Source organism: Gadus chalcogrammus, chromosome 8 (assembly GCF_026213295.1).
Source record: "Gadus chalcogrammus isolate NIFS_2021 chromosome 8, NIFS_Gcha_1.0, whole genome shotgun sequence".
Taxonomy (NCBI): Eukaryota; Metazoa; Chordata; class Actinopteri; order Gadiformes; family Gadidae; genus Gadus; species Gadus chalcogrammus.
In genome coordinates, this window is record NC_079419.1 from 16,041,040 (window position 1) to 16,067,365 (window position 26,326).

Consider the following 26,326-nt stretch of genomic DNA (forward strand, 5'->3'; position numbering starts at 1 on the left):
GGGCCCAGTTCTTGGAAGATATAAAACTCAAGCACCATATGTTCCCATCTCACCCAAACCAATAGGAGGAGACACTGTGCGCCTAGGTCCCGCCCCTTTTCCAAAGCTCTGTCTTGTGGTGTTATAAATGTGACTCCCAGGTGATGTGCGTGTGTGTGTGTGTGTGAGAGAGTTGACTGTCCCGGCTGGCTTAAGAGCATTCCACCTTTATCGAAAGTATACTGCTGTGTGTGTTTGCGCATGCCTGCTTGAATGTAAATCAGTGTCTGTCTGAGACAGTGTATGAGTTAAAGTTGGTGTGCGTGTGTATCTGTGTGTATACATTTCTTTGCATGCTGGTCTGAATGTGTACGGGTGTTTGCTTGTGTATCTTTGTGTGTGTGTGTGTGTGTGTGTGTGTGTGTGTGTGTGTGTGTGTGTGTGTGTGTGTGTGTGTGTGTGTGTGTGTGTGTGTGTGTGTGTGTGTGTGTGTGTGTGTGTGTCTGTGTGTGTGTGTGTGTGTGCTTCTCTGTGTGCGTGTGCAGGCATTCCATGGCCTCACACACCTGTCTCCGAGTCCCCTCTGCACACTGGTATCTGCGGCTCTGAGCTCCTCCAGCCCTGTGCTTCACCTCGCTATAATCCAGGTGTGCTGCGGCGGGAGCTTTAACATGAGCTGGCGCTTCATTGACTTTAATATGGGACCGGCCGTCCTGGTATTTCGCCCAGGTCTCATCTGCATGCTGAATGAGGAGAGCAGCACGGCACTCGTAGTGAGGCAGCTGGACTCTACGCCGACGAGGCTCCCAGGACGCGGCGTGGCCCGGTGTACACGCTGCACACTCTGTTCCGCGTCTTTCCTGTAATCCGTGTCCTAATTGTCCGTCGCATATCGGAAAGTATTAACACAGACGTCGCAAACAAATGTCTAAGCACGGGTCTAAACTCCTTATCTGTTTGCGGGGCCCTGAACGGGAGTCTTTTTTGTTGCTGAGCGGTAAACAGTGGTTCTCCTGTGTTTGCGGTAGACATCACTGTCACACGCACGGCTCGCCTCTGCTCGAAGCAATTTGCATCTCAAACTGTTACTGCCGGAGATTGAAACGATAAGAGTCAAACCGTCAAATAAATATTTGCACCGTCGTAAAGAACCCGAGCCAATCACCATTAAGTCAATAATATCCTGTATCTTCAACGCACGCGCGTGCGCGTAGCATGCACACTCGCACTCGCGCTCACATACGCACGCACGCATGCACACACTCAAACATAGACACACACACTCAAACGCATACATACACTCTCTCAGACAAACACACACACACACACACACACGGACACCCACTCGCAAACAGACTCTGTCTCTCTCTCACACACACACACACACACACACACACACACACACACACACACACACACACACACACACACACACACACACACACACACACACACACACACAGGGACACACACATTTGTGTAGGGGTGTCAGATAGTATTGGGATTCATCAGAGTGAGATTTCATTATGAGCCGCTCCTGTTTGCTGTCATGTGTCTGCAGTCAGGGAGTTGCCGGGCTGGGGCGTCACATGGTAATTACACAGGTGGCGCTGCTCCTCTAGGTGAGAGACATGTTGATGACAGATGCGTGCGCAGAGTAGACCAGCAAACACACATGGATCAAAGTCACAGATCTCGACACCAAAGTTAATTACACTGCCTGCTAACACTGACGCATGCATGCACCATGACCTCACATACGCATCCATGAACACACACAGACACCCACACACACACACATAGATCACACGCACATTCACGCACACACATCCACGCACACATCCACACACACATCCACAAACACATTCACACACGCACAGCTACAGATACAGACACACACACACACACACATATTCACACATACATCTCCACAGACATTTGTGCACATGCACACATGCACACATGCACATACACACATGCACAAATACTCACACACACATCCACATCCACATCCACAGACACACACACACACATTGAAACCCAGTGGGTGGGTCTTCTCCAGGGCGCTCCACAGTAGGGAATGCGCCCCACAGGGATCTTTAGAGGAAGACAACCGGGAAGGTTGGTGTGACCTTCACACTATTGACCCCATCCTCTCTGTTGGTTCCCACATTGAAACAGTCACTAGTCCGTAACAATGGCCTCTCCGACTGCCTGAAGAACCTTTCCAACATCGACAAATGCATGAGGACGATTGTGTTGATAATGATTATGAGGATGATGATAATCACCATAATTAACCTTTCTGTGAATAGCGTCTTTCCAGGAATACACGGATCAGTGTTTATTGAACATTTCAGAAAACGGTATAAATAATGATAATACCAAAACTCATTATCTATATTAATTAGATTTTGTCATAAAAAGTAATCAACCAAGTTTTCTATTGTTAAGATAACAGATCGGCGTTACCTAGATTAACACCGTTGCGCTAAGAAAGTATTTATTGGGAAGCCTCAGATACAGACTCTCTCTAGTAGTTAAATGCCTCCCAGCGGAACCTTTTAAAGCCCTCACAGTCTCAATTAATTTTACCATGGAAGGGTGCTGCATTTTCTAACCAATCAAACAAAAAGCCTGAGGCCAACACATGCAAGGGGTTTCCATAAGATGACATAAATTTGCTGTTGGTGGACAGCTTTCTCTCTGGAGGTCTGTAGAAAATGAAAGCCGGAAGAGATTAAAAGCCAGGACGTCCCTGAAAACATCTCTGTGGGATGGAGCGAGGTTGGGAGAGTTCTGGTAGTTCAGACTTTTGGATATCGTCCTTTGTAATTGAAAGTGAATAAGAGCCAAGCTTCTTAAAATCTCTTGGTAAACCAAACTTGAATTGCCTTTTATTTCCCTTGAAAATGATACTTCTTATCATTCCTTAAATTCCTTATCTCCAGGGTTTAAAGTGATTGTGGTCTCTGAACTGTGACTAAGGGATTTACAAAATGAGCAAATTCTCAGCATGTCTTGTTAATCGGTTTAAGTCTAAAGAATTTAGGAAAAAACTGGGATCTACCGTTACATTGCAAGGCTGTTGTTGGATCTGATCTGAGAAGGGAGGAAATCGGAGACGGCCTTAGTCGATCATTTACATTTGTAAACACACGCTTGTTGAGGCACACACACACCTCTGTCTGTCTGTCTGTCTGTCTGTCTGTCTGCCTGTCTGTCTGTCTGTCTGTCTGTCTGTCTGTCTGTCTGTCTGTCTGTCTGTCTGTCTGTCTGTCTGTCTGTCTGTCTGTCTGTCTGTCTGTCTGTCTGTCTGTCTGTCTGTCTGTCTGTCTGTCTGTCTCCTCTTTCCTGCTGAAGGAATGCCAGTAATAATAATAGAGGGTTATGTGCTTGTTAGAACCACTCACAAAATGGACATTTAGACAGATAGACACACACGCACGCACGCACGCACGCACGCACGCACGCACGCACGCACGCACGCACGCACGCATGCACGCACGCACGCACACTCAAAACAAACGCACATGCACCCACAAGTACATGCAAAACACATACCCACAATTATTCTGTTTTTCCATTTAGTAGTGGCACCTCTCAGCATTCCTCCAGGGCCCTTACAGGGCCAAGTCCGGTTCTTTTTGGCCAGGACACAGGCCCCATGGGTCAGTGCTAGTCACTACTTCAGGGCCACTCTCTGTGGTAGAGAGAGGGAGGGAGAGAGAGGCAGAGAGAGAGACAAACAGCCGCAGCCCCCACTAGAAAAGTGCTGCAGGGCGCAGTATCTCCAGAGTGAGTCACTCCCCCAGGAAGCCCAACTATGGTCATCAAGCAGGAGGTAGAGGCAATGCTAGGGCACTGGGTCTGTGCACAAAGCACACATAGTGAGGATGGCCATACAAACCAAAGTTTTCATACAAAAGTGAAAGTGGAGTGAAACGCAATGAATACAGATGAGGTGTGTTCGTGCACTCACATGCCGTACAGACCATTGTGGGATTATTTATGCATTCATCGAGGAAAAAATAACGAGAGGAGGGAATTTGCACACAATCGTTTTTGGCCTTTAAAGCAGCAATGCACTGTATTATGGCCCTCGCAATATTAGAAATCCAGTTTTTATGTTAACTTATTGTTTTAATTATATTGGATGTAATAGAGTGGATACTAAGGCTGCCCCAGAAACAGCCATCGGTATGACCATTACTCATATTGCTACTCCCATTACCGTTGTTGCATTGTTGTTGGTGGGTTTTATCACACACATTTCTGCCATTGGCTTTAATTTTATGCCATTTTATTAGCAGTGGCCCTTGATTTCCCAGTCATGTCTGAATTAGCTTTTTTATGTGAATAAACATAACAGTGTTACGTACCCAACGCAAGCCCACGGTGGGTAGATATAAACTAGCACTGCTACCCATGCCTGCTAACGACTCTCTCAGCTCTACACAGGCCCTCTTCTGTCTAACGTTATGTAACGAGTCCCTGGGTTCTCCCTGTTGACCGAAGCCATAACCCTCCGGCACGTATCAAAACACACACCCCGCCGTCTAGCGGACCAGGTCTGCCCCGGCCGCTGCCAAGCGCCCTCTTAAACCCCTTCCCCTTTCACTTCACTCCCATCTGATGGGCGCCGCTCCCGCCAAGCGATCCTCCAACACTATCCGCCCACCGCCAGGCCCCCACAAACAGACACTACCTTCATAAACAGAGCCAGACCTTCGACCGCAATGCTCGGAGCCCGAGCGTTTTGTGTGCTCGCATAGTTAATAATTTACGGTGAAAGGAACGGGCTGGTTGTTAGTCTAGCGGTGGTTACACCGTTTGACTCCAAGCCAGCGGTTCTCTTGGAACCCCGATGTCGGCAGGCTTCCTGTAGGTATCCCCGAGTAAGCCTCCTCCCCCCCCACCCCCGTCTGCTCACTGGGCGTACCCTGCTCTCTCTGTTCGCTTTAAGGGCTGGAGTGGTTGCAAGTTGTATTATAAGCGTATTGTTGTGTTTTATCGTGCTTCCTTCTTTTCAGGCCGTGGTTTGGTGAGCGATTCTTTGTTGAGGTTGGGAGAAGGAAGAGCAAGGAAGATAGCTTAGAAAGAGAGGGGGGAGAGAGAGCGAGGGAGATGTGAGGGAAAATGAAAGAGGGGGGAGAATCGGGGTTAAGTGAGGCGAGATTTTAACATTTATATTATGGGGTGTTGCGGTGAAGCCCTGCCTCAGCAGCATAAAGGTGCGGATCAACCTTATCAAGACTTCATTTAGATCACAGGCGGGAGTATCTCCTTTGCAACGTTATTTTTTATGATCACAGCCGCTCCTATCTGCATGCACAGTCCGAGCACGCACGCACACACCCACAGAAACAAGCGCACGTGTCTCTCAAATGTGCACATGCGTAGGTCCGTGGTTTGCCTCAGTCTGCTTTTGATCACCGAATATATCTATCCACTTCATGCTCGCCGCTCATGGTTTGCTACATACATTAAAGGGAAGCACAATTTGATTTGTCAGCAAATACCGTGATTGGTGTCTGTGAGGCTGATATAATCAGTGAGTGGGTGAGGGCGACTCGTGTATGTGTGTGTGTGTGTGTGTGTGTGTGTGTGTGTGTGTGTGTGTGTGTGTGTGTGTGTGTGTGTGTGTGTGTGTGTGTGTGTGTGTGTGTGTGTGTGTGTGTGTGTGCGTGTGTGTGCTTTTGTGAGTGACACACTAGCTTGTGCTGCATACACAAGTTATTACGTTGAAGACAGCGAGATTCAATTTGCATTGAATATTGTTAATATACTTTGATATTATTCATACGTCTACACAGGGGGTCATCTATGCCAAAACCAAATTCCTTCATATGCAATGTATTGACAGTTGATGTAAAGCAGAGGTGGGCAAACTACTTGAAGGAATGCATGGTAGAGACAGCAGGTCATTGACGTCAAGAAACAAAAGCTCATTTGAAAACCTACGTTTATCGCCCAGAACAGTTACTCGCCGCTTAGAACTCATTGACCAAGATTTGGCCAATAGGTTAAGCAAGAAAGCAGAAGCTTCTAACTTTTACCTGTAGCCCTGGATCAAGTACTGATATAAAAGACATTGTGAAACTATGGATATTTGTCCGGGGGATTAATGACAGGCCCACAGGTCATTATAAAAAAGTAATGTGGCCCTTTAGTCAAAAAGTTTGCATTACCCTCAAACCAGGCACCCACAAACACACACACACAGTAAACAAACCTGACTTGACCCCACTTTCCTGTCTGTCTGTCTGTCTGTCTGTCTGTCTGTCTGTCTGTCTGTCTGTCTGTCTGTCTGTCTGTCTGTCTGTCTGTCTGTCTGTCTGTCTGTCTGTCTGTCTCTGTCTCTGTCTCTGTCTCTGTCTCTGTCTCTGTCTCTGTCTCTGTCTCTCTGTCTCTGTCTCTGTCTCTGTCTCTGTCTCTGTCTCTCTGTCTCTGTCTCTGTCTCTGTCTCTGTCTCTGTCTCTGTCTCTGTCTCTCTGTCTCTGTCTCTGTCTCTGTCTCTGTCTCTGTCTCTGTCTCTGTCGCTGTCTCTGTCTCTCCCTATCCCTATCCTTCTTTCTTCCCCTTACAGTTATACGGCCAAGGTGGTCGGAAACGGTCTGCAAGCCCAGCGGCAGAATCCAGAGGTCAAAGTTCGCAGCCCCGACCCCTACCTGGAGGAGGTGAAGAAGAGGCTGGAGCAGTTTAACCAGGTAAGGAAGCAAAGCCTGCAGAGGCGCCCCCCCGGCCCCCCCGGACCCCTCCCCGCCGAGGGTGTGGGAGAGGAAATACTTAAGGTTATATTACCAGTACTTTGAAGCGCTTTGAAGTAGTGGAACAAGTGACCTCTATTGAAAATGTCCAGAAATGTCCATTATTTTCCCTGTGTCAACCATGACGTTCATCTTGGCTCGCGGTTTGGCCTGCGCGTGCGTGTCTTAGTCCACTGTAAATAAACAATGCAATATCATGAACTGTCGCATTCTTATCGCGATGAGGGTTTAATAAGCCACTGCACGATGAAGGCCTGCAGGGCAGTAATTAGGAAATAAAAAAGGGACATGGAGCTGTGTGTGCGTGTGTTCGTGTGTGTGTAGAGCAAATGGAAAGATGAGAGGCGGGAGCAAAAGGTCAGCAGTGATTGACAGGGAGGCCGAGATGACACAAGCGGCTTCAAAGTCACACTGTTTGTCATGTAGATGGGGTCCGGGGGGCTGAAAGGGGCCCGGAAAGAAAGAGGCCATTTCAAATGGTCCCTAGGGGCCATTTGAGGAGACAAACGGAGCCCAGATTAAGTTTCCCTCCACCCGCCTGCCCTTTTGTTGCCCTGGAAACAATGGCTTGCAGATAGTGCCGACGCCATCGCTGTCTTTCTATCCTTCTATCCATTTTTTTTTTACCCCCTCACCCTTTCTGTCTTCACCTCTATTCATCCTCCCATTGATTGCTGACACTATCCAGCTCCCATTCTCATCTCTTCCCAAACTAACTCTCACTCACCGTCACTGTTGTTGTGCTGGTTGTTCTACTTCAAACATCTCTGTTGGGTTTTTGGTCCCATTTCCTCTCTCTCTTCCTAACTCTCCCTCTCCACAACCTGTGTGAATGCACCTCTCAATCCATTCTACCTACCTCCCCCCCTCCCCCCCTCCCCCACTGTCTCTCGCTCTCTCTCTCTCTCTCTCTCTCTCTCTCTCTCTCTCTCTCTCTCTCTCTCTCTCTCTCTCTCTCTCTCTCTCTCTCTCCCTTTTCAACCTTGTCTCTCATCGTTAACTTCAGTGTAAACTCCTTGTGTCAGGTGATCGCCCCTTACCGTGCCTTTTAATGCCCCACCCCATCACGGACGCCAAGGGGTCCTCGTTGTCACGGCAACCGAATTTGAGCTGATTGGACGTGCACTTGACATTTTTCAGAATTGAAAGAATAATAAATAAATAAGAGAAAAATTCACTTTGATTCCTGAGCGAGTCGCAGCGTGGTCTTGCCAGGGCTTTTGTGTGTCGGTGGTAGATAAGAGCGTCATGCGGCATCATCCAGAAAAGCTGTTTGATCTACCAGCCCTGACCGAGATGCTTCGGGCGTTATTTGAAGAACATATGCATTGGGTATTCGCTCTCAGATACAATTTACTGTGAATGACAGGGGCAATGAACACAGACACACTGCTCATCTTCACACAGGCGGCACAGTTTATTCAGTTCACGAGGCATCTCCGTGTCTACGCAGTAATGCTGTCGTATCTTTCTTTATATGGAACCCATGGAAAGGTGGTATATTGTGTATAGCGGGCACTTGATTTATTGACATTCTAAAGCAAACAGAAAATGTGTAAACGTATGAGGGAAATTCAGTGGCAAAAACGAGGGAAATTACTATGCTATTGTAAGTGCGATGAGCTCCCCCTTACTGACCTATCATCTACTATATAAGGACAATGACATTTCCACGCCTATATCCTGCTGAGCCTTTAACTCTGGCTATTCAACTTCATATTTGAGTACAGGTTCAATCCTTCAGTTTGTGGTGCTATGCAATTCACAAACACACACACATACATCCAAACATACACACACACAGACACACACACACACACACACACAGAAGTACACATGGGTCCCACACACAAACACAGACACGCACACACACACACACACACACACACACGCACACACACACAGACACACACACAAACGTGCACATGGGTCACACACACACACACACACACACACACACACACACACACACACACACACTCACACACACACACACACACACACACACACACACACACACACACACACACACACACACACACGTACACATGGGTCAACACACACACAAACACACACACACACACACACACACACACTTATTCATGGGTCACACACCTAACCACAGACACACACACACGTACACATGGGTCACACAGCGAACCACAGACACAAATATTAGAAAAGCAAACCTGTAAATAATCCCTGCTCCATCTCTATTAAACTCCATGATATGAATCAGCGGAGTGCACGGTCTCTTTTGTGTCCTCTCCAGATATCTACGCTCACGCGGCCAGTAAATGTTGCTAATGTGGACAATAAATGTTGCAAAGCGGATTTTTGATCCGCTGCCACCGGCCCCAGATGTTTCTGGGAGGGGACGCTGTTTTACAATGGTCTATCTGTTTCTGTTTTGCGAACCCCTTTGCACCAGATCATTTGTCAGTTTGTCATTTGTGCGAGTTGCTAAAAGCGTATCATCAGTGGAAAGTTGACTCCGGGACGGAATATAAAGGGAGGCAATTAGCTATTTATCTCTCTTTCCCTTCGTCGCTCACCCCCTAACTCACAGCGATGTGTTCCTCCGGGTTGGTGTGTGACCAAATACACCAAACCATGTTATGTATAAGGTTGTAGCACCGCTTATCACTCACACGCCCATGCTACATGTTACATGCTACGTATCCACTCATTTCACGTGAATCAGATTGTATTGCTGCATGATTAAAGAGTAACACACATCGTTTCCTTGCGCATTAGATGAGGGATATGGAGAAACAGGAGAACGGAGCCACTGCCTTCCGTCTGCCCGCTAGCCTTCGAATCTCTGTGTGTTTCCCAAGGGAACACATAAGACTGCAACCAGACGACCACAAAATGGCCTCCATCGTAACAGTTAATGTGGGAATCATTGACTTGCACCTTAAACTTTTATTTGACATGTTTCATGACAGCCGATGAACTCGGAATACAAATTACTGCGAGGGTAATGTCAAAAAAATCGAAAGGGGTAACCGATAGAACAAGTACATTAAATTACTGCATGGCAGTCTCCTGCTAAACCACGGTTTCCCTTTCCCCCTGGTCGGAGAGTCCTTGGCAGCGGCAGTACAGCGGTGGGTTACGTGAGGACTGTATTAGACAGTAGGGGCCCATTTAGGCTGGGCCACGTCTGCAGACATGTCAGACAGGATTTGGACCTTGGTGGAGGCCTGGGCTAGAGCTGGCAGCCAATCACAGGGAGGGGACAGATTCTTTCCACTTGATGAAGACGACTGTACTTCTCCTTTGCCTCTGCTCCTCCTGCTGCTGCTGCTGCTGCCGTGGCAACCGACCGCACGGCAACAAGTCGGCGAGGACGCTGCTCTTTGTTAACTGTTGCTCTAAAGCCTGGGAACCCGAATAGGGTTGGGGGTGGGGGGGGGGAATGAATGGTCATTTCAGGAACAATGACCTACCAGGGGAAGGCATTTGACCGTTTCTTTTTATTTTATTTGGTAAGGCTGACCCAAAGGTTTATTTTTTTTTAATGGTCATATAATTGGGATGACATCCTTTCATCCTTTTCAAACAGTTTGACCCCAGCCCACCCTCGACCCCTCCGTCACCAGTGATTACCTGCTGCAGGGCGGGTGGGCTCGCCCCGACCTCTCCTTCCACTTGTTTGCGTTCAACTAGATCCGTTTCGTGGAAAAGGAGGTGCATGTCAAGATGGTTCTGAAAGTGTCTGATTCATGGAAGCGATCGGAGCACTCTTCATGCTGTTGTTTGTGTGGAGCGCGTTCCGACCGCAGACTGCATAAACGTGGGCTTAAACACTGCACAGCCGACGACCTAAACGCATGGTCTCTGAATGGAGAGTCCTTAAGGATGCTTCTGACTGCGGTGGTTATGCAGATGGGTGGTGGTGATAAGAGGGCTCTCATTACCCTGCCCCTGTTTGAAGTGTGAATGACTACATTATATTGCTTATTCACTATTTAGCCATTGAGCTGAGGCCTTTATCCGAAGTGGTTTATCTTACGCTTGTTGGTAGGAATCTTTGCCGTAGGACGTCACCAGGTTCGGCTGTGCACATCAGGGGGTTCTAACCCAATACCTTTTTAAAGGGAATAAAACACCATATTTCATATGCTGTCTTCGCACAGACCAAATGGATGTTGCGACCAAATTGAAGCGATGCCTTGGCCTTATATAGCCGCCGTGTGTGCAGGGTACTCAGCCAAACTAGTCGCACCATAAACCGCTGCTGCCTGCAATAGGGCAACAATGTCAGGTGAAGTTGTCTCACTTCACATCAAATCACACCATTAAGATCAAACAGCCTCACATCGCAGAGGCCATGTTGTGCCTTATCCAAGTGGATGTAATCAAAAGCATTTTGTCCGCCTATGCAAACACACCAAGTCCAATGTAGTTTTAGGACTATCAAGGCCTTAACCACGAGGAGATTCTGACTTCCCCCCAACAGCAAAGTTGCAGCTAACCCCCTTAGAGGCTCAATATGGCCGTCCCCTTGTCAGCTGTTAAACGCAGCACTTATATGGAGGAGCGGTGGCCGGCCTTACAGTCTTAGGGCCCTATCTTGCATCCAGCACAATTTACTTTCTACACTGATGCATGTATCGTTGCTAGTTTGCAACTGGCGCAGAGCGTTCTATTCCCGGTAAATTAGGGAATGATCTTGCGCCCCAAGGGGTGGTTCGGTGAAAGGTGGAGGCGTGTTCTGGCGCAAAAGTTCCCTGCTGCTATTTTGCAGTTTCAGAAAACAATTAGCCACAAACCAGGAAATACCTGGCTTAAAGTCAGTGGCGCGTTGTTCAGATGCTATTTTAAGGGCGCATGTATAATGTTGCTCGTGCACCTCGCGCATACACTTTGCTTCTCTCATCTACCTAGCCACACCTTCCTGTTAAATTATTTGGGAACAGCTGATACAGCGGTAATAGGTTGTACTTTTAAATCAATGCATCTGCAAACACCGTAGGTACAGCAAACACATATTTTCTTGACACAGACATCGTGTACCAGCCCATAACTTTTAGAATTGATGAGTATTGGATCATGAGAAAATATTGTTTTACCGCGAGTGAGTGTTAAAAAGAATGAATGAATGTGGGCGTGCGTGTATGGATGTGTAAAAGAGTTAATGAATGCGGGCGCGCGTGTGTGCGAACATCTGTTTACACGCAAACTAAACAAGTAACGCATAATACAGTCTATGGCAATGTATATTAACGGGGGGACACATGCATATTAGGAACACAAGTCGATAACGATAATGCATACAATAGGCCTACTGGTAAGAAACTATGTTTGTTAATGCATTGCGTATATCATTAAATAGAATTACAGTTACCGCATATCATATGTGTGTTAAGTTTTCTTTACCGAAATTTATTTGAGGACTGAATGAAGTTGTGGAAGAAAACGCTATTCCCTGTGTGAATTAGGCCATATTATTTGGCCATAAACTGAGCCATTTGAAGTTTGAAATTCATGTGGTCATGCATCTTTCTCATCGGAGACTGCAAATGCGCTGTGAAAATATCAACTCGTCAGATTGAAATGCGCTCATGGCTCTTAAAGGGGATGGGAGCTGGCATTGGCTTATTGCACGTAACGCCCAAACCACACCTGCGGGTAATTAAGCTACTTCAGGGCATCCCTTTTTAGATTTGCGTCGGGCACAAGAGTCATTTATCCGCCGGTAAAATAGCAACATCGCCATAGAACCGCCCACAAAGCTACTTGCGTTTGGCGCTTCTCGCTTGCGCTTCAGACTGTTAAAATAGGGCCCTTAGTCTCCGGGAATGATTTGTGTCACTCAAACTGTCACCCTCCGCTCAGCAGGACATCCGTCAACTCGCCTCGACAGCATTTTGCACGCACGCACGCACGCACACACACACAGGTGCACGCGTACAGACACACACACACGCACGCTTGCAAATACACCGCTCGCACACAGACTTGAACTTAAATAGTAATTCTCAATCCTAAACATGCACAAAGAAAAACTGATGTGCACCTGAATGGACACAAACACACACACTCACTCACACACACACACACACACACACACACACACACACACACACACACACACACACACACACACACACACACACACACACACACACACACACACACACACACACACACACACACACGGAAAATGTACCAATAGACACACTCTCTCCCAATCAGTGCGGTGTCAGCATCTGACAAAAGTAAGGGCCATGCCTTATCAATATGTCACTCCAGGTTTTTAAGACCATAAAATGCCACGGAGAGCCCTGCAATATACCTCCCTCCTTTGGATCCAAAGGCTTTGCGTTCCGTTCATTCGTACTGAGGAAAAACCATCTGATAGTGCCATACTGCCCTAATAGGGCCATGGTATTTTTGGAAATGATGCGTCAGCCTCTTTTTAAAAAATGTGTTGAGTATTTATGGAAGGTCGCTATGGAAACATAGACAACGGTCCTGTGTTGCGTGCTTTTTCATTAGCACACATTAAACACTGACCTCATGCTTTGACCAAAGAACATTTTTTGTTTTGAAATGAGGATAAGATTCCCCTCGTGTGGTGGAGTCCCAGCTGAGAGTTACTGGGTTTGTTCCCCAAGGCACACAGCCTACCTGTAAACCTACTATGGAATGATAACCCCTGGCTGCTCCTCAATGGCATGTATCTGAATTCACTGTCTAACCCCTAGCTGATCCTTAATGACATGGATCTGATTTCACTGTCTATCCCCTAGCTGCTCCTTAATGACATGTATCAATCAGAATACACTGTCTAACCCCTAGCTGCTCCTGAATTCATTCTCACTTGCTTCGGATGAAAGTGTGTACTCAATGACTGAGCATTGGTGCAAGTCACATTGGGCACTTTAAATTAGAGGAACCCGTAGTGAACTGGAGGTCCTGCATGGAGTCATGGGTACAGTGCCTAAAGAGTGCTAATGCCTAGCCGGTCTCTCCGCACACCCGGGCCCCGGCTCTCTGGCCCGCTCTTAATGAACGCCTCTCCTGGGGGCGGTTGTCCATTCCCGGCCGATTATCCGTCATTAATTGACACAAGCAATGCATCACGTCTAATTACAGAACCAGAGGACGGCTTGGCGGCGCAGCTATCTGCCACCTTTTGTTTGCGCTCTTTCTCTCCCTGTCTCTGTCTCTCTCGCCCGCTTGCCCGCTCTGTCAGTCAGGCTTATATTTCCTCTCCTTATTTTCTGCTCCGTTCTCATGATTTCTCCATTTCCCGATATTCCCTCTTTCGCGGTCCAACTCCGAGATATTATAATGTCGTTATAAAATGAGACTCGTGTTCTCCTGGCTTGGCAAACTGTCTGCCAGAGTTGGGTCCGGACTTTCCGAGAGCCAGGGACCGAAAGACTGAGGCTCACGCACACACAGACACACACACACACACACACACACACACACACACACACACACACACACACACACACACACACACACACACACACACACACACACACACACACACACACACACACACACACACACACACATATATATACACAAGCACACAGACACGCACACTGAAATACTTTCAGCAGTTGTCTCCTTCACATTATAATGCTGTGTGTGTGTCGGACACAAAGGAGAGAGTTTGGCTTCTGTGGCTGCTAGAAAGGAGTACAGCAGTCTGGATCCTCACACTTAGAGGATCCCTGGTGTCACATTTTCCCTTTCTGTCATCCTGTTATGCTTCTTTCCAAATCTCATCTCCTCTCTCTCTCTCTCTCTCTCTCTCTCTCTCTCTCTCTCTCTCTCTCTCTCTCTCTCTCTCTCTCTCTCTCTCTCTCTCTCTCTCTCTCTCTCTCTCTCTCTCCTTCTCCTCTCTATGGAGTGATCCGGCAATAAGGCTGTCCTTGACAACGGGATAGGCCGCTGTAAATGATTACCAGGAACACATACTTATGCACACAAATACACACACACACACGCCCTGCGGCATATATATGCAAAAGGCATGACTTATGATCTATTAACCTCATTAGCAGACTTTTGTCTTGACATTACAAACGGCAGATTACGTACATATACCAACCATGCAATGTAGACTTAACAGACATACTACCATATCAATGCACATATACAAATGCACACACAAACACGCACACACACACACACACACACACACACACACACACACACACACACACACACACACACACACACACACACACACACACACACACACACACACACACACACACACACAATGTCGGGACAAATATTCCCACCATTAATGGAGTGCCACTCAACCTAGCTTCTGCAATCCCCTGGTAAGTGCATTTCTTTATGCACGTATTTCACAATATTCACATTTTCTCTGTTCGCACATAAAACTCTGAAATGTACTCATGGCACACCATTAATTATACTTAACGCTGTCACATACACACACACACATACACTCCCCAGAAACAAAGACACAATAGAAGGGACACACACACACATTCTCTGTCGGCCTCGCCTTCCCTCTAAAGTCCTCTAAGTAGTAGAGATGGATTTCTTGTGGATGCGTGGATTGTGGGCGTGAATAGGATACACACACACAAACGCACACACACACACACAAAAACACACACACACACACGCACACGCACACGCACACGCACACACACACACACACACACACACACACACACACACACACACACACACACACACACACACAGGAATGTAGCCCCTGGTGTTCCCAAAACCTGCTCCATCACCGGTGAGTGAAGAATGCTTTTGTTAGAGAGACTGCTTGGTGGGTGGTTGGGAGGGCTACATAATATAGATTTTTTTTCTTCACAAGAACATGGCACTTTATGAGAATACCTGATTTGTTCTCGGATGTCGTTGTAATTGCGCAGTGATACAAACGAGAAGAAAAATCGGTCTCCTTCTTAGTCTCGTTTGACCACACCTGCTTGTGTAGATCTCTGTCTACTCTGTCTGTCTGTTTGTCTGTCTGTCAGTCCGTCCATTTCGTTACCGGTCTTTCTGTCCGTCTGCTCGTCTCATTACCTGCTGTCTCTCTACCAGTTTAATTGTTAGTCTGTCTGTTTCTCTACCTAATTCATTAATGCGTCTCTGTCTGTGTGTCGTATTGCCCACCTGTCTGTCTTTCTCTTTACCTGTCAGTTTACCTGTCAGTCTGTCTGCCTCTCTGTCTGTCCATCTGTCTGACTGCCTGTGTGTTCTCTACACAAAACCTCTCCTCTTAATTCTCACTGTGGCTCCCTGTTGTCCATGGGGATTGGGGCTCCCTGTTGTCCATGGGGATTGGGGCTCCCTGTTGTCCATGGGGATTGGGGCTCCTAGCGTCTTGCATAACAACTGAACACAGCACATACGTGAGAAGTGACTGTGTGCTGTCTGCCTCCATTGGTAGAACATTGCGCCAACGCTCTCAGGGGTAGAGGGTGGATTCCCACTAGGAATATAAAAAGCCATCCACTTATGGAGTTGTCAGTCACTTAGGATGATTACTTCACTGTACAATATCTTTAACAATGCCTTAACCACACACACTGAATGCAATACGGTCCGCTGTGTGTAGTTTTCTTTTGTCTTCAATTATCATCAGAGACAGATTATTGATTAATGTGTAATGTAGGAGGTTTAACATATGTCAAACCAATTAAGGCGATGGACATTATCTGCTTCTCATTACAATACATAATGTATGTTCATGTGTTTCTAAGGAGCCTGATTGAATCCCTAAGCTAAAAGCAAAGATAAGAAAGCTTAAAGGTGGCTGGCTATCTTTGGCAGACTCATTATAACATAATCATCAGTTTCTTGGAGCCAACTGTCTGCTTAAAAAATTAACAGCGTGATACTTTACTAAGTCGTTACCATGGAGCATAAATTGAAAAACAACAACCCACAAACACAAAAGTAAAACAACGACAATAACCTAACGACACAAACAAGACTGTCAGCTCTGCTCGCCAATAGAGACAAAAACAAACCAACACACACACGGTCTAGGGGCCCGGCAGCGAGCCAGGACTGCAACAGTGCCGTGATGGTGGTTTCCACGGCGACAGCTCCTTAATTGATTCCTCCACTAATTAACATGCTCTAAAGACAGCTGAGCCAGGCGGCATTGTGTTTAACGTCCCCTGAACAGCACGGGTATTACTACTAATACCCGAGCGGTTTGCTTTGGTGGGGTTTGTGCACTGTGCACAGCCATTCACCCGAGCATTTGCTCAGAGAGGCAGTGGAAAAACGGCCGCTGAATTGTGTTGTCTTCGTTTAGCTACTTTACATAGCGAAAGGTTAAGAGCCTTATCATTTCCACGTAGAACCCAAAGGACGGGTCTTTGCCCCTTTTCATCGCTTTCCCACCCTTTCCCTCCCTTTCCCTCTCTCACTCCCTTTCTCCCTCTATTCCACTGTTACACTGCGGCCACGCATTTCCTTCACTTCTTATCGTTCAGCCACAGGCTACCACTCAAATGTCTTCATTAGTGCCGAGGATAGATGCGTCAACTTTTTCAGTGCTGGCACTTTTGAAATACTTTATATGCGCCATTGTTGTTATGCAATCACATTGTCGATGCCCACGGGAACCAGGGTTGGTCGGGTGCATCGGGAGCATCAGAAGAGACTCGCATCCCCGCATTCAACAGCGGCTGTCGATTTGTTTTTTCCGAGGAAGTTAAATTACAAAAACCCGTAAGCAGATACATGCAAGCTTACTGTATTCGGCAGTGTCAGCAGCCAAGGAAAGCCTGTTCTGAGTGCCGAGACAGCACAAGAGGTATTGTAGTGCGTCTTGTGTAAGCTATCATCCCACACAGGGCCAATGATGGACTTGGATTCTTACAGCAACACCGAAAAAAGACACAAGTCCTCCTTAAGGTGCTCTTTCATACTAGGTGGGATGGGATCGATGGGGACAAAGGGGGATGTAACCAAAGTCCCATGCGCACACAGAACGTGTTATCCTCGCCGGTGTCTAATACTGTCCACAATGGCTATCCATCCAAGCCACCTTTCATCATGCCCCCTTCCTGAAACCTTTTTGCAATCAGAGCGATCCCTTCTTTTGTCAGCAGCTCTCGCTTTTTTTTGTCTATATGTTTTAACGTCCTATCCTCTCGCAGTTCTTCTCGTGTGTCACAAGTTCAGGGACTTCCTTCTTTCTTTCGTTTTATTCTTTTTCTTTTTGTCGGAAAGGTGTTGATCTCATTACAACACTCATTTCAACTGTAGATTAGGGTCAGGGGTCGCATGAATGGCGTGGTTGTTGGAGTTACAAATTAGAAACACAGAACCGCTATTATGGGCTACATCATCCAAACAGCCTCTGGAGTGCGCATCATTTCCAGTCTGCTATACAACTCACCAGCGCACACACAGGGCTAATGACTGGCGAAGCCGGGGAGCAAGCCGAATACCAATTCACGTGTTACTGCTGTGACTTTGACACCAACAGAGGAGCTGCTGAATTACTAATGAAAAGCTAATATTTATTTCTGAAAATGAAAGCGTTATGTAGGAGAGGCGGAGGCTGCTTAGCTTTTTGCATGCAAATGCAATTTTTTGCACTCTGGGTTTTTTACAATTTTTTTTTTTTTTATATGTTGAATATATTTCTGATCGTTTTCATTATCCCCTCTCTTCTCCATCTGTCATTTTTTGAAGGCTTTCATTGCCTTCCTTGAGAAAATGTATCTTTAAAACATCACTCCCACCTAGGAAACAGTTGGGATTGAACTGTAATCCTTTTTCAAATTCAGACAGAAGAAATACTCTTTCCAGTAATCTCAATTCGGCACGGCACAGTGAAACACACTGCTTCAGCGTAGGGGCCCTTGCTCTGGTGGTCGCTGAGCTAGCCAGGCGTGAAGGGCCCCAGGGTCCCGGGGCTCCGGGCGTTGACCTCCCCTGTCCTCTCGCAGGAATATGAGGTTTTAATGGTAAATGTTTAAGCATACTCTCAGGGCCTTTTTTTTGCCTTGATGGACAGGAGGGTGTATAGCGACAGGGTGGCGGGGTTGAGGCAGAGCGGGATTGACAGGTAGAATAGGACAGCAGGTGGGAGCCCAATCTGGGTCGCGTTGCGGCGCATCGTCTACGTTGGCGGGGAGCTCGCTCGCGCGTTGAGCCGCTTTGCCGCCCGATGGAGCTTTTCTATTCAGGGTATTAAGGGGTGGTCCGGGTCTGTTGCTGTTGATGTCTTGTGTTTCGTAGCACGCGGTGGGGCTGAATGTTATATACAGATAGCTATGAAGTTTCTATTGTTTGTGTCTACCGTGTCATAATCCATGACATGTGCGTACCCCGTTAATGATAACAGGGTTGCATCTGTTGTTTGTTGTTGCGTCAGTAGAGAGAGATCGCTGTGTGTGCGTGTGTTTGTGTGTGTTTGTGTGTGTCTGTGAGAACAAAAGACACCTTGATGATGAAGGGTTCCAGCGAAAGCGCGAGGAATGGGTCCAATTTGCCGGCCCCTAGCTGAGAGGGGGAAAAAAAACAGAATCCTACGTAAAAAATAGATTGGATTCTTTTAAGTTAGTGTAGCTACTGGATGAGAAGACTCTTGAGGCTCTCCGCTAATGGTCAAGGCAACGATGAATGTCTGAAAAGAGGCTGGCCTTCTGATATATGGATGTACGGTTTAGAATAAATGCTGTAACAAAAACGGAATCATTTATCATCCCCTTTGAGTTCAGCCGTTCAGCGATTATAAAAGATCTCTCCATTCCGGTTGGTTATCTCATTGCTTGTTCCCTTTTTTGTTGTCGTACCGCCACTGTCTCACTCGTCAATCAACTACCCACAGGGTCCACTTTGAATAATTCAGTCTCACCCCGACACCGGGCAAACATCTGCCCATTACCACCCACTTGGCGCTCACTGCAAACTCTTATCGTATCAGGGCTGTGCTGCCACTTTTCCAGAGATAAAACTGCGGGGAGGGAAGTTGTGGAGTGAAGGAGGGATAAGGAGCTGGTGAGGATGAGGCGGTGGTTAAACTGAAGAGCAGTGTGGGCCAGAGTGAAACGTCTAAACAAGATCACACTCTTGGTTTTCAGCCATCTTTTGTTTTTTCGACCAGATTCCACTTATAGTCCAATTTGGTCATTGTCACTGGATACGCAGCCTTTTGACCTCTGTGATTATGTTTTCCTTCTGCAGTAAATCAAACCATTGAAGATGTCCCTGTGTGTGTGAAGGGGGGGGGGGGGCGGGTTGTTCCGAACATGTTTTAACCCAGTGTTTCTGGTTCAATAACGGTTGCATTGTTATGTCTGGGTTTCTCCAGGAGACTCAGGAGAGCTTTCCAGATATGGACCAGAACTCCTCATGGGACGATCTGGGCAGTGGCGAAGTAGAGGAGGGCAGCGGCACGGACTGCGACGACGAAGATGGATGCCAGGCCTCGGGAGACGGCAAAGACATGACCTGTATGTACACACAGGACTTGATTTGCTTGCTAACACATAGAGGCTGGGACTACTCCTGTGTAAATGCAGAGACACGCACACACACACACACACACACGCACATGCACACCCAAGCACGCACACACACACACACACACACACACACACACACACACACACACACACACACACACACACACACACACACACACACACACACACACACACACACACACACACACACACACACGCACGTCCCTCTTAGCTATGCCTACCCCTCTGTCCAATTTAGTGGGTGACCTTGCGCACCGGGGCGGTGAGAATTATGGGATGCATTATTAATAAACCCTAATCTGCACACCTCTCCCCGCACTCAGCATGACGTTGGGTACTTGTTGATGCTGCCGATCCCCTCTCATCATCCACACAATAATTCTCTCTAACAGCCACTCCTAGCCGCCCATTCAAAACATCTGTGTTTATTCCTGTGTTTCCATTTAATTCCCTCAATTTGATGTTATGGAGTTGTCGTCTTTCTTCTTTGCGTCGTTTCAGCAATCTCTGTCTGCCTTATGTTTAGTTGTTGAGTTTGAATGTTTCCAATTAAGTTGTAAGCAGGGAAGCTGTGAACCTTTTGAATGCAAACCCAGTTCCTGAAGCATATTGATGTACTTAGAAGGAGCGTGTCATTTTGCGGGCGTATCTGTGTGTGTGTGTTTGTATCGATGTGTGCGTCGGGGTGTTTGAGCGCGAGGGTCGCACACGCGTTCGTTGGTGTTCGGGTGCGAGAAAATGCACAGCTTGTAAATGGGCTCTGAAGACATTGCAGCGTCAACGCGCGGAGCGCCTGGTGACCGTGGCAGCAGATGTGCGCTAAGGCACTGGGATTATGGTTTATTGCATGAGGAGGGGCGATAAAACTGAAAGAAGACGGAGGCCGTAATGAAATGCGCCGATACGTCCTAGGAGGACGTCTTCCTGATGAGAGCCTCTGCTGGTGAAGGCCCCCCCCCCAAACCCCCCCCCCCCCCCCCCATCCCCACCACTCATTGCTGCAGGACTGCAGAACCTGCTGACTCTGACTCAGCAATCACTACCGTCGCTCTCTCCTCTTTCCATTCCCTCTCTGACCAACTTCCTCTCCTTCTCTCCACCTCTCCTCTTTCCTCTCTTTTGCTCTCTCTCTCCTGCTTATCTCTCCGTCTCTGTCTCAATCTCCTCTTCTCTTTCACTCTCTCCCTCTCTCGATCACCTTAGTCGAGTGCAAGAAAGCACGGTGCACTCTTATTCAGCCAGATGCACACACATTCACTGAGACATTCATGTTCCTACTCATCCGTGGTCGTGTTGAGCTATCGCACTCAACACATTCCTTAATCACTTAGTCGATCATTCTAATAGGCGCTCTACAACTGTTTAGATTGGAAATAACATCGGAAAATGCCTCAGGATATGAGATAGCAGCAGTCTTGTTTCCTCGCCTGCTGGTCTAGTGAAAACTGGACGCTTTACAGCATCCAGTTTAATCCCACCGATCCAGAAGAAGGCGGCGCCCATCTCTGACACCGGCCATCGGTCCGCGTTCATCGATCAACAGCCAACACATTCCCAGTCACATCCTACCAGCCTCCATGCTACCTGCGTCGGTGTGGAACACCGCCTGCCAGTCTGGTCGGGAGAACTCCTGACAATAGAGCCTGGGGCATCCAACCAACATGACATAATCAATCAAAAGCACTATCTGGGATATACAGGGCGAAAGCCTTTATTCTCTGCTCAGAGTATTGATTGATACGCAGAGAGCTCTGTCACCTACTCCGGGCCGCCTGATAGCTTTCTCCGCACCATGTATCATCTTTTAACAGTGGCTCACAGTTTTCAAGAGAGTTGACTCGAAACGGCCAGATTTCCATCCATACACGTCTGTCTTTTATTTCTAAACGAGTACATATGCCTTTATGTTTTATGCATATTATCTTGTAAAAGGCATTTCGTTTTTTGTTGTCAAGCAACTGCCTGAAATTTACGCAGGCAATGTACTTTTCACAACCTTTTCACACAAAGTGGTTCATAAACAACACTTTAATATTTGCTTCAAAACACGGCGACCCCTGTACCAACTGCCAAGGCCGAGGCCATCGCTAACAGGGGCGGGAACCAGCCTCCCCCCACCAAGCCTCACCCTTCCCTCTCCCCTGCAGCTAGCGGGACCTGTGCCGTGACCCACTGTGCGGCGTAGCCATCCGTTATTAGCCGTTTTTGCAAAGGAGCGCTTACGGCTTCTCGATCTAAAGGAGCCATTCATTAGCAGCTAGCTCATTAGGGAAGCGTGCACCGCCGAAGCACCCAGCCTGGCGCCTTTTAGAGCGCGGTTCTTTCATTAAGACGAGAGCCCGCTCGCCTTGCCGCACTCGGGAGTGGATGACCTTATTCGTCCGGGCCTCAAAACCTAACTGTATGCATTTTGTGTCTCTAGTGTTATGAAGAGCAGTTCATCTTGCTGGACCTTTGTCGGTCCCTGCACAGGCAGACAAGGCTATCCGAGAGAAGTTGTGTTATTCTTATTATATTAAAAGATCAGGAGCTGCTGGGAGTAGGTTATTTTAATGAAATCCAGGCCTCTGCTGGGGAAAAGCTATTTCAGGACGGAGGAGATAAAGATTTGATATTCCGCCTCTCTCTTTGTCACACTCTCTTGCACATTCTCGCCCTTTCCCTGTCTCTCTATCTCTGTTACACACACACCTGCCATGCTAGTGAGGTTCGCCGACATTAAGGCAATCTGCTTAACTAAAGCATAAGAAGGGTTGAAAAACAGAGAAATAGGGAAAATGCAGGTTATACATCTCTGAGGAGGTGTAGAGGGGGGCGCACGGATAAACACTGGAATCAGGCCGTAGAGGGTGTAAAACCGGGGGAAAAAGGGAAGCCTACAACCGTTAAAGTACCATTCTCTTTCAATGGCAAACACCATCTGTCAGGAGCAATAGTCAGCCAGCAGAGAGAGCGGAGACACCCCCGGCTTCTCTCACACACACATTTTGTCTTTCAGTATGATGGCATCAAGCAAGGCTGTTTCGCTTTGTGGTAAAGAAGCTTTTTGTACGGCAAACTGAAAAAAAACGTGTAGGTGGGTTCGATATTGAGGGACGGGGGGGGGGTGGAGTCTATTCATCTGGGGGATGTAAAGTTGGTTAATATGTGTCAGAGCTTATTGACGGCATCTGCTGGGGTCTTTGTGTTATTATGATCCTCATAGGAACACGTGTCCACGTGTAACCTTAGCGCGGCCTTGGATGAACCCAGCAAACCGGTTGTGTAGAAAGTTAACAAAGGATGTCATGGATCGTTTTATTGCTCGGTGCTTATTTATCACCGACAGCTACTTGTCATGCCGCCATGTGTTCAGATAGTACTGTTTTATGTTCTGCCTCATCCTGGATCCCTCACCAGAAAGACAGGCTAAGTTAAGTTAAGTTAGTTGGTGTTGATTGAATCATTCAACGGGATTTGGAAGGATTACAAAGTAACCACAATGTTACCACTGTCTGTGTTGTATGCTAATGAGGATGATATACAGTTGATGCATTCACACGTCAACCAGGCACCTGCAGTAAACAGTCATGAACTCCTCATAGTTCATCCGACTCTGCAGGCAACACACACAGCCTCTCTGTCGGTCGCACCTCAAGCTCTGACCCCTCTGACCCCTCCTTCTGGCGCGGACATTAAAAAACATGGAGAAAAACCTCAAACCCGACAGATTCCTGCGGTGCGTCAGTGACGGAGAGTCAAAACGCAGAGGGAACGTTTATTTCCCCGCCACCGGGCCACAAAGGTGGGTGGCAGCTGTTGCTGCTGGCGAGGAGCGAGCATTCCTGACGTGCAGCAGCACCCCCTTCACATGAAACGTCCAGCCCGCTCCAGGGAGTGTTCCAGGCCCGGCCCTGCACTCACACAACAACAGCCCGCCACGCCACACGCCCAGCCGCCAGCACGCACCTGTTTCGTGCCGGAGCTGCGGGGAATTAGACAGGATTAGATCAGATCGGCGGCGGCACACTGTTTAAATCCCCGTTGAGAAATTGTATTATTGCAGCGGAAGGGGTAAAGCGAAAAGGTAAAGCGAAAAGGTAAACGAAGCGATCGCTGTACATTGATTACGCCCTAGGTCCATGAAGAGGGCGCCTCTACACAAACCAACCGTTTAATATGCGTGTAATGTGCTCCGGGGATGAAGGGAATGCTAGGGTGCATCTATTGACACGGAGGATGAAATGAATGTCGACATGTGAGAATTGAAGGCTGAAGGCTTACAAAAAAGCTGAACATTTCTTTAAGCACAATGGCACAGGAGAGCTAGAGAGAGGGGGGGGGGTGTCGGTACTGGAATAATGATGAACAAGAGCGTGCAGCATGTACTTTGTTTGGATTCAGTAGCGTGTGTGAGAAAGTACCTCGACCATTACTGTGTGACAAAGGGACACGGGGCAAAGAGCCAAGTGTATAAGCCAGACAGCCAGGGGAGTGAAGAGGTTACGCTGGTAGACTGGGGAACAGACAGTCTAAGCCAACATTCAGTGTTACTCAGCAGGAGGGTGGAGGAGGATTGCTCTGGGGAACAGGTTTCAGCTGTCCCTCTAAATGCTTAACACCCAGCGTAGTGGGGGCCGACTGTAAGGCTTCTTCGAAAAATAGGAGTATACATAGTCTGCGCTTTTGCAGATTCAAGCTTTGTGAACAGCTTCTGGAGAGCCGATAGATGATCAGCAGATACTCAGGAATACATTGAAGACTGATTTGCGCACGTGTGAAGTCGTTGGGTCTCAGGATTGCAGTCCCGTGCGGCGGAGGTGGGCTGGCCGGCAGATGTCAAGGCTCCCTCCGTACTCCTGCGGATATTGCCCCCATTTCCCCTGGCGTTTCATCTGGGGCTCAACGGGCTGAGGAGCCCTTCTGCAGGGCAGGGCTGGCTGGAAAAACAAGAGTGCAGGAGCGGGATCAGAGAGGGCTTAGGCCCAGGCTGGGAGATTGTCTCGGTTCTGGTTGAATGCAGTGCAGGCAGAAAGTCACGGTTTCTGCTCTGGTTCTTGTTGTTATGCTCGCTGTCTGCAGGCGGTGACCTTTCGGGTGACACGAGACATGACCTGTCATGTGTTTTGTGCTGATGAGAGCGATGCTTGATGCTCGGGTGTTTTGAATGGCGCACCATCCCTGTGGCGCCCTTACCATGGAGTGAATAAGAGCAGTGACCTCCGCAGCCGCAGGCACATCCAGAGCACTAACAACTGAAATAAGTAATCATTTCCAAAAGATGATTTAAATTCAAACATCCCTTGCCCGTTATTCTTGAAACTCAATCGACTTTAACCAACTGTGTTTTCCGTTCCTTTTATCTCCTCCGACCCCAGCGCGTTACCCCAGCCACCCACTTCCTATCGCCATCGTCTACGACCAACTTGCCGAGTTCCAACCTGATTTGTGTGTGTGTGTGCGTTTGCATGTTTTTTTTCTTTTCTTTTACTATGCCATCTAAAGAGTGCATTAGCTTCAAGGGCTCCCTAGCTACGGGGTCATCGCGGAGGGGAAATGGTTTTCATTAGCGAGCATCATCGTTTCCTCCTCTAAACGGTATTAGTGAAGTCTTTATGGCTGAGGCTCTCCAGTACACCTAGGAGACCCCCAACCTGGGAGCCATTAAGTGGCTGCTTCAGACCTATTCCACGCATTACCAACCAACAGATCAGGAGGAGGAGGTAGCAAAGATGAAACGCCCGGCCGGTTAGCGTGATGAAAAAGCGTGATGATATTTAGGCCTTTTAGAGAGGGTATCTTATTAAAGTGACTAGTGTGGGCGGTGGTGTGCCATGCTAATTCCTAGACTGCAGTAAAGGTCTGAAAGGCAGAGGCTTTGAATATTGGCATTTGGCTATTAACACGATGCGTCTGTGGTCGTCACAGACACACCGCTTTCAGTAAACACACACACACACACACACACACACACACACACACACACACACACACACACACACACACACACACACACACACACACACACACACTCTCACAGATACACACACACACACACACACACACACACACACACACACACACACACACACACACACACACACACACACA

At 47.7% G+C, this 26,326-nt stretch overlaps 1 protein-coding gene across 2 annotated transcripts in view; it reads left to right on the plus strand.

The window, feature by feature from the left end:
- The window catches only part of gpc5c (glypican 5c), a 111,625-nt gene that overhangs the window by 66,267 nt on the left and 19,032 nt on the right, over positions 1-26,326 (plus strand). For both annotated transcript variants that reach the window (XM_056597749.1, XM_056597750.1), the window contains 2 exons: positions 6,569-6,689; positions 20,062-20,203. In XM_056597749.1, coding sequence (XP_056453724.1) covers positions 6,569-6,689; positions 20,062-20,203 — 263 coding nt within the window. The remainder of the gene's footprint in view (positions 1-6,568; positions 6,690-20,061; positions 20,204-26,326) is intronic.